The 10,140-nt window shown below is 39.3% G+C and overlaps 1 protein-coding gene across 1 annotated transcript; it reads right to left on the reverse strand.

The window, feature by feature from the left end:
- Nucleotides 1–1,228: 1,228 nt before the first annotated feature.
- PNRC1 (proline rich nuclear receptor coactivator 1) lies at nt 1,229–5,258 on the reverse strand. The gene is made up of 2 exons (XM_019743276.3): nt 4,579–5,258; nt 1,229–2,337 (listed from the first exon to the last, which is right to left on the reverse strand). The coding sequence occupies exons 1-2, from the start codon at nt 5,116–5,118 to the stop codon at nt 1,894–1,896; spliced, it is 984 nt and encodes a 327-aa protein (XP_019598835.2). The 5' UTR covers nt 5,119–5,258; the 3' UTR covers nt 1,229–1,893.
- Between the last annotated feature and the right edge of the window lie 4,882 nt (nt 5,259–10,140).

Consider the following 10,140-nt stretch of genomic DNA (forward strand, 5'->3'; position numbering starts at 1 on the left):
ATTCAACCAATTTTGTTTACTCTTCAAACTATAAAGCCTATTATTACTTTATAATATCTATTATTCCATGCCTTTACATTTTTTAACCATTCTCTTTACCAGTGTTAACATTTAGTCTTTTACAAGATTGAACGCTCACCTCTATTTTGTTTCTCTAAATGCATTTTTTAAAGCCAGGTGTGTATGTGGGGCGGGGGGGGGGGGGGGGCGGGGATGGGGTGTGTGTAATGAAGTGTAGCTTTCTCTAGATAATATATAAGAACAAAGCATATGTTATAGCCAGTGACAAAGAATAATAGTTGCCTGGGTTACATATTAGCTGCATCTGTAAGATAGCACATCTATGAATTCTCCGATTTTGTGGCGGCAGTAACACAAGTCATCATACGCTCCTGGCACTGCTCAAGTCAATACTGATTCTAAGTAAGGTGCCAATACAACTACCCACCTGTACAGCCAGACTGTCTTCCTCCCTGCCCGTGTGAACCAAGTGGTACAGAAGGTAAGAGCTAAGACTTTTCCATTTACTTTTTTCTAGTAAGAATGGTAGCACCTTTCTCATCTATCTAGTCTAAGTTATAGAACCATATATCTATATATATATACTTTAACACCCTTTTCCTTTTCGCGTCTAAATATTGCATAATTAATCATAAAAACTTGATTGACATAAACTTGAGCTTTGTATAACTAAAAACTACACAGGGAAAATTGTTTTAGAATTTCTTATTGGAATAGACCTTACATATACTGTTGAGTATAAGAACCAAGTTTGAATTTTAACAAAAATATATAAGCTGCCATTTACCTTCAAGAATGCTTCAGAATCCAAATCTCCCATCTACTGTTTTATCAATTGTGCTTGCTTTGGAACTACCACCATTCAGTATCAATATAAACTCAGTAATATATACACGTGTCATTTCTTTCACTGAAAATGCATGGTATGGTTAAGTCAAATAGTACTTTATGAAACAGTTCATATATAAAAATATATTCTAAGTTATTATCAACTTTACTTTTGACCATAACCATTTCCATCTGTAAGATGGGGAATTCCTCCCCTTAGAGGTAGTAATGTTAAGTATTGCACCCTCTAAATTTCAGCAGAAAGATGGACAATTAGTATAAAATTAAAGACATTTAGCCAGTAAAATGAAATGTTAAAATCCATCTCCTACTCACACAAACATGAAAAAGTCACTCACACACAAAAACTCAAGACTAGTTTAAAAGGGGGGGGGGGCCAAATTATTATTATTTAAAAATTTGATTACAACCAATTTGTTGGCATTGAAATTAGAGGTATTTTAAATTTGAATATTGATATAAACCAAAAACCAGAAATTAAGTTTGGTAAAAATGGGAATAGGAGTTTTCCGGTAATTACAGATTGATTGGAAGGCAGAAATCAATTTAGAGAAACACAGACAAACCCCATGTTTACAATGATTGTGCCACAGATTTAAACTTCAGTAGTGCATTAGTAAACTGTTCACATTTAGATCTTCACCTTGAGATGGACAGCTGTTTCTTGAGAAAACTCTCTCGGTATCTTGTGCAAATAAACTGGTCTTCCATGTGCCTTAGCACACATGTAAAATTTCTCCATTGTATATATACAAAACACCTACCATTTGGGCAGGTCAAAATACATACTTTCATAACAAAACTATAATGTACCTCTCAAGTATGAACAATATACACATAATATGGTATACAGTATTTACAAAATATAAAATATAATACAAGCTGTTTATAATTTTTTAAACTCATCTTTTGCACTTGTAGGGTTTGCACAACAAGGCAAATTTCCATTTCTGTACCAATTTTTCTTTTCAAGAGTCCGGGGATGTTGGAAAACTGTTTTACATACATACTGAAATCCGAGATCTAAGTTTGAACTTTTAGGAGAGTTTTTAAGTGTACTGCCATCAATTCCCTATTTTGGTTGTACTTTTCAATAGTGCTTCCCATCCAGTGACTAGGCGGCTTTGGAAGAACACTAGGAGAAGGAGGATCACTGAACTTTGCCCCAGCGTAATTTTCCTTTTGGCTCACTTCAGTTAGAAATGCGGATTTCTTCAAATGCTTTTTTTTAATGTTCTCGATAATTTTAAAAGGCTTTTTTTCCTGTTTCTGAATTATATCAGATGAAACAGAATCCTGCCAAAAGTTATTTTCATTTCTTTTTGCAGAGGTCATCTTGGTTAGTGTTAAGCTGTATTTGCTTTTCTGTCTGTTTATCTTTGGTTGTTCACACAAGTGCATGCCATAAACAAGCTGCCCGTGGGGAATGGTAATTTTCTCCGACTTTCCCATGTTTGAATTTAAAACCTACAAAAAGACAAGGAACATAAAAGTGAATAGTCTTGTGATAAAAATCAGTCATGAACCTCATACCACATATCTAATGTATTTTAAAGTTACCCTGGACTTTAGTTCACTGCCTTAGTTAAAAACATGTGCTTGCTGCACTTATCACTGATGTCCAAACATGCATTTATCTAATTTATTTTACCACTAAAAATAATAATCACCACTGTTACCAGTATGCAATGTATAAGCCAGTTGTGAAAGAATCAAAGTAAAAAACCCAAAGTAACCCCATCTTTCTGTGACTGTTAAGGAAGAGTAATGAGCTATCTTCCCAACACGTATATCAACCTGTTTCTGACAAAAGTTAAGTGTTTTCACAATAGAGTGTTGTCTAGACATTTTCTAATGCTTTCATTTTGGTTGGTTCAGAGTCTAGTTAAAAACTATGTTAACAGATATGCTATTTACCTTTAAGACATTTACTTCAGAATAAAAATTTTATTAGCAGGAGCTAGAGTTAAGTGAGGAATAAAAGATTACTTTCAGAATAAAAATTTTATTAGCAGGAGCTAGAGTGTAAGTGAGGAAGTGTAGTGTCTTTTGGTAATAGTTACTAAGTACACACAGAAAAATTATCTTCCAGCTTCGGAAAACAAAATTTTTCAGGTATTTAAATGCTAAAATAAAAACTCAAATACTAAAAATACGTATCACTTTTTATCATCTTTTCCAGTTATACATACTTAACGTATAACAAACCAGGAAAAAAGTGTTTCCTGCCTTGCTTGCCACTACTTTCTGGTTTCACAACTGCTTTCAAGAACGTTGGCTGCACTAATTCTAATCCCTTTCCTAACTCAAGTGATCCTTATAGAAAGGCATGACCAGATAGAAAGTATTAATATAAGGTAATCCATTAGATCACTGCCCTTCCAACACTTGAAGTATGGCTGGGAAGTAGGACAGAAAAATAGAAAGCCAAAGCACAAAGTAACACACTTATGTCAATAAGATAGGTAGCTGCCAACAGAGCTTCCTGGTTTTAATTCTAATCTAAAGGAAAAAGGGATCTTACTGACCAGGAACCGATAAGCACTAAAACTCGCTTTTAGATTGTCACTAATATTTCATAAGAGGCATGGTATTTTAAAACTTGAAAGGAATCTAAGATAATTAAAGAAATCACAGCGTACAAATTTAATTTTTCCAAGGGCACAGCTACATAAGTTGCAAATCTCTCACTACAATATTCTTTCAACAAATGGTAGTAACTTATTTTCATTTCATTATTATCAAAGAGTAAGTTTGAAATTGTCAATAAAATTTTATTGACATAAATAAAATTTATGAATGAATTTCAAATCATTTTAGCGATATGATCCCGGTGAAGTTATCAATTTTATCCTAGTCCAACAGCAAGGCTACTGGACAGCATAACGTCAATTCAATTGGTAAATTCTTCTTTCGAAAATTTCATCAGCGGGGACACAAAACTAACTTCCATTAAGTCCGGTAAAGAGTTGGAATTGTTAAAAAAATTCCGTTCGTCTGATAGACTAGCACACAAAATATGTCGCTTCAAAGAGGCAAGAACTCTGCCGCCGCTCTTGCCAACTTGAAAAGTTAAAAATTACAGTTAAGTAGGTTGGCCCGGCGAGGGGCAGAGCCCCAGTTGGATCGGTGCCCTCACAGCTCAGCGAAAAGCAAGCCAAACGAATCGAGCCGATGTAGCCCATTCCAAGTACCACACCAGGACGGTGTGAGAGTATGTACACGCGTCGCCGACTTAGTCTCGGAGCTACCCACCATGAGGAAGTCGGAGGACGCCCTCCCCGTTCCCCTACCACCCCTCAGCCGGCCTCGCTTCCTTTACCGGCGCCGGAGCGCAACGCACGTAGCGCGCGCTGACGTCAACCCCCCGCGGGCCCCTTCCCGCCCCACCCCACCGCGCGCCGCGAACGCAGAAACCCCCTGGAACGCCGCCAGCCTTCTAAATCAGGGCTGTTGCTGGGGCGCAGCCGCTCCTCTCATTGGCTGGTTCCCGGGAGCCAATCAGCAGCGCCACCGCATCCCTTCCCTCCCCTTTCTTCTCCTCAGCAAGAACAGAGCAGGCGTCACGGAAACTTCCCTCCCGAGTAAACAGCCGCCCCTAACCTCGGCCTCCCCCCTTAGTGCAGGGCCCCAAACCACAGAGCCCAGCTGTGGCCGTCTAAGTGCGGTAACTCCCGAACGGTCGCCTTACCCCTTCGCGGCACTCACCTCGCTACTGAACGAGGGTTGGCCTGGCGCCGCGAGCGGCAGCGGACCAGGGAAAGGGCTGGCTTCTTCAGTTCGAGTTGCGGTCGCAGGACCCGGGGCCGAGGCGGCGGCCTGGTCCGGGACTTCCTGCGCTCCGCTCTGGTCCGTTGAGGGGCTCCGCCCGCTCTCCAGGTTCAGCCGGTGCTGCTGGTACTGGTGGAAGCGACTGGGCAGCTGCCCTGCTGGACTGGCTCGCACCTTCTTCTTTCGCCGCTTCTTTGGCGCGGCCCGAGGGGTGCCCCCCGCCGGGGCAAGGCTGCAGTTGGGCAGAGGTGCTGGGGCGCGAGACTGAGAAGTCAGACAGGGACCGTCTCCCCCTAGGAAATGAGGGAGGAAAAGGGTGGGGGGCAGTGCCCGAGGGTCCGGAATCCGGGGTAAAGGCGGCGGAGCCGTAGTCACCATCGGGAGGGCCCCGAAGTAACCGCGGGCGGAAAAGCCCAGGGGCGCAAGGCGACCGCCCAGGACAAGCGGTTCCCGCTGCGGGACGGAAACGACGGTCATAGCGCTAGGAGGAAAGTAGCTGAGCAGGAAGAAAAGGAGCAAATGAAGCAGAAGGTGAAAGGCGGCAACGGCTGCTGCTAAGAGCCCGAGAGGAGAGCGGACTGTGGTTCGGGCGGTGGCGGCGCAGCAACAAATAGCCTCAGCGCCAGCTCCTAGTGTTGTTATCAGAAGCTCCGCCCCACACCCGCCTACCTCCCGGCAAAAATCCAATCGGGATTCGACAGGGCAGGCCACGCCTCTTCGGCTCTGCCTCCACAGCCTCAGAAAGAGACACAAACAACTAGCTTGCTGCAGCCGGGCACAAAGAACGCTTACTGCGCAGGCGCTGCCAACGAGCTCTTTCGGGGAGTCGGTCCCGCGAACAATGAAGTTCCGTTTCAGTCCAACCTACCCCCACCCTTCTCCCTCGCCCCCGCACCTCGCCCTGAAGACAGAGGTCAGACTGGTAGATCTAGGCTGAATTTAGAAATGGGGTTGGAGGGCATGAGGGAGGAAGAAAAAACCTGGAAGCATCAAGGCCACTGACCTTGGGGAAGAAATTTTTATTTCAAGTCCAACATAATAACATTGTTATTAGTTTTTAAAAAATATTTCAAAGTACATTATGGGCATTTCTTTCCTAGCAATCGTGAAGAAAATCAGTCCACATTTATATATGATGAAGTGTGGCTCACGTTTTTTTAATTTACTCGGCTGAGCAACGTTGCTCATTAGCTATGGTAATCAGAGTAAGAATTAAGGGAGTGACTTACTGATTGAATCGGCGTCTTAACATATAAAAAGTTCTCCGTAAATCCGTAATTGGATATTGGAAATGTTACTGTCTTCGTACTTGAAGGACTGTGACTTTGGGATCGCAAAACGGCGGCTGAGACTGAGTAGGAAGCAATGGAGGAAGCTTGCATCTCTAAGGGAGAAAGTGAAACAGCTCTGCAACATAGTGTATTTTGCTTGCCGTGTGTTGATAGAAATCTCACTGTCATCATGTACCCGCACTGAGCTCATACTTAAAAAGAATTGTGGCTATTTATCAAGCACTTATGTGCCAGGAACTGTTTCTTACATAAATTCCTTCATTTGAACCTCACAACAACTCTAAGGAAAACGTACTACGTATATCCTTATTTTACAGGAGAGAAAACAGGCTCAGAGAAGCAAAAAGTACTTGTTAAACATCATACAGTAGGTTAATATAAGAATTTGAACTCCAGTCCACGTTTGGCAAGAACACAGTTTTAACATCATCCACGCTACCTGCCCACTCACTAGATTGTAGGTTTTTAGAACACCATAATCTTACACTTCTCTGTATTCTCACAGCCTGTAACCAATGTTTTTCAGCTTTGTAGTGCTTGGTAAGTGTTATGATTGATAACAAAGTTAGACAGAGGGAATATGCAGAATAATGCTTCTCAATAATTTTATATAAACTTTTAATACTATATGCCATCGTTATTGATTGCTGGCTTTTATTATATTTGCTGGATTTTACTCATTTTTTGTGTTTTCAACACTTACTACATGGTAAATCAATGCTCCTCTTTATTGGATGAATGGGAATCATATACTTAACAGAGCTGTAAAAGATCTTAGAGAACCTTTAATTCAAATCCTCAGGTCTGCAAATTGAAGATGGGTTTAGGGTCCAAGTGAAGAGAATGTTGGAAAAGTTGATGAAGACCAAGCAAAGATTATGGAACCTCTGGAATGAGGTAATTTGTTGTTTTGTTTTTACAAGAGTTTCTATTTTTTCAAAGCAGTTTTTCATTTATCTCATTTTATTCTAATCCTGTAAAGGATTACTCTAATCCTTTAAAATAAATTGAGATAGGTTCTATTTTATATGTGATGTGCAAAAATCCTCTAAAAATAGAGTAACTTGCCAGTGAGTCAGGGACTAAATCACTTGAACTCCTAAAGCTAGTCCAGTGCTCTTTTCACTATATCCCAAGGCCTAAGGTTTGACTTTATCAGGGAATAATATCACACTTTCCTGGAGGATAATTTACCTTCTAGGGGGCTGCTAATTGGAACTCAGTTCAGGGGCCCTTGATCAAGGACGCTTACTGTCTGTGTGTATCTCTTGGGTGAAGGAGTTACTGTATGATTACTTATTCATCCTTTGCTGCCTGCAGTGTAGGCCTCTTGTTAGATCCTGGATTCTCTACTTTAAGAAGGTAACCTTGCACCTGTGGCCACCTGGGTGAATGGTGTTAAAATGGTGGCCACCACTAAGAGACTGGGAGCTGTAATGAACCAGCAGAAGAGAGCAATCCAGGTTTTATAAATCATTATTGGATTTTGTGTTACTCTTTGTATATAGTTCCTGTAGACTCTTAGCCTTTAGTAAAGTATAATTTTAATATTCCCTCCTGGTTTCATTTGTGCTATGTGATATAAAGGAAAAGGTCAGATGCTCTTGTCTGGGTCCAAAGGGCCAATGATGGAGGTAGCAAGACATTCCAAGGATAAAGTATATCTTGGGAGGTCTCGCTTCTTGAAGATTTTTGCTCAGTGCATACCTTGATTTTATTTTTGCTCTGTCAACATTTTCTTTAAAGGATTTTTTTTAAATAAACATTTGAAAAGTAAACCAGGTATTAAAGAGCAGGGAAAGAGATAAAGGCTATCTCTTGAAATAAGCAGTTTACCTGCATTAACACTTCAGAGCCCTCTGAATTCCTCTGTCCCCTCTTCTATCTTTGTCTCTCTCCCATTTTACTGCTGTCGTCTTCCTTTCTCTACCTTGAATATCATCTTTCTCTTATCCCATCTCAGAATGTCTTTCTTCCCCCTCACTGTGACTTTGTTTATATTTCCTCTACCTATGGTTGCTTAGATCTTAAATGTCTAAGCTCTAAGTGACACCTGTGTGAAAAAAGGAACGCTTACTCCAGTTGATACTTTCCTTAATGCTCAAATTACTAATCTTTCAAGTCTATGAAGTAATATTTCTCTAAGTATTGAACACATCAAGGAAATCAAAATGCTTAAACTTAACAAGTAAAAAATTCTCTGCCATTGAAGCATTGATTACAAACCTTATTTCATCAACATACTCTGAAAAGTTTAATTCAAATTTTAAGGTTTATAGTTAAAAGCAATCAAAATATGCACAAATTTTCACAATAAATACAAAATTTGTACTGACACTTAAATTGCTTCTAAAGTATTGTCACAGGTTGAAATTAATGTCTTCGTTATCCCTATAACTTATACCTTTCTGGGGCTCCAGTAATGTTACCACATGTTTATTTCTTCATAAACCTTCCTAAGGGGCACAGCAGGCCTGCGCAGATTGTGCTTTGCTGTAGGGTGCCTGGCTGATGGGGTGAGAGAGACAACTGAAAGACAGTTTTCACACTGCTCTTAACATCATCTTCCAGGGGGCTGCCCCCTGGAGAAAGGAATGGATGTCTTTTTCTAATTAGTCAAAAGGACTAGTGGCAGCCCTGGGGTACAATAATATTATGGATACTTGATTCTATTTCATCCTAGATGTAAAATCAAAAGAAAAAACATATTTGGACCAGTTGAGGTTTCAACCAATAGAATCTTAGTTGGGTCACAGCCCTGGTTGTGCCTTCTGGCTGGCTCTCCTTTTATATAATGATACAATTTTTAAAATCCTTGCCATTCACAAAATGGAGCCCATTGTCTTTCCCAAAATAATGTATTTTTGAGTTTCATTTGGCCACCTTATAGAACACAGTTTCTTATTGAACTAAACTATTCATTTTAATTTATTTTGCCTCATTAATTTGTTATAATTAATAGGGCCATTAAAAATTAACATATCTATATTAATCACATTCACTATAAAGCCAAACTCCCTATTACTAAATTGTAAACTTTTTCCTTTGGAGAATCGTTATGGATTTTCACATGTTACCAGTTTCAATTATCTATAATCATTTTCCCTTTTTTGCTCAAATCTTTAGAGCTTGGCCAGTGAAAGGCTTTTAAAGATGTTTCTATGGTCTGTCTGTTCAGCACTTCTCCCAAACATTTTTGAAAACATTCTTGCTTTATATAAACAACAAGATGTTCCAGATTATCTTCATCTTTGTCTGACCCAAAACATGGAATGAGCTATTTTATAAAGAACCTTTCTTTGCTCCTTTAAATGAAGAAAAATATTAGTGGCAAAATCTGGACATTAATGATGAATATCAGATTGTTTTGCATGAATACAGGTTGAGATTAGGATAATATCACTGGTAGGCCACTTTTTGGACAAAATTGGAAGATATTTCTTTTTAAAGTCATGAGTCTACCTTGGTTTTTTTTTTTTTAATTCTAATTTAATTCTAGCACTATGAAATCATTTAAAACATTTATCCCATTGTAAAAATGATTAGTTTTCTTCCCAACATAATCTTAAATTTTTAACACCTCACTCAAATTGCAATTATGCCCTCATTTCTAATCCTTATTTGTCTCATTAGTTGTCATTTCTGTAATCACTTCATTGACCTTGATGCCTGATTTCTTCTACATTGTCTCCCATGTCTTTCTCCCCTTTTTATCTTTTACATTTTTTTCCTTCTGTTATCATCATCATCCTTATTTCATCTCCCCTCCGTTAAATATTCAAAGCATGTAATTATAATTCCTGCTCCACAGTGTTTTGTGGAGAGTTATTGTCTTTATGATTTAAGCTCCTTGTAAAACTTGGGACATCTAGGTCCATCCCTACTTGCAATTACTCCAGATCCAGTCATCAAAAACTTAATGCCTTTTCTGTGTGTGACAGAATACACACTGTAGAATATTGGCACATTTTTATTGACTTATTGATGTACTTTTATTTAAGTAACTAGGGTTCTTAATAAATATTCCAGAACAATATTCTATTATCAGTACAAATAGAGACCGGGCAGAGGACCACTGAAGAGAAGCAGTTGAGACAAGCATTTTACAATTTTGAGTAAAATTACTTCTTAAAAGTAAAAAAAAGCATTGTATACATTGTTAGGTTTTGTTCATCACAAGAATTCACTCTTGTTACCTAAAGTAAAG

This window comes from Rhinolophus sinicus, chromosome 2, assembly GCF_057876585.1.
Source record: "Rhinolophus sinicus isolate RSI-liver-muscle chromosome 2, RSI-T2T, whole genome shotgun sequence".
Lineage (NCBI taxonomy): Eukaryota > Metazoa > Chordata > Mammalia > Chiroptera > Rhinolophidae > Rhinolophus > Rhinolophus sinicus.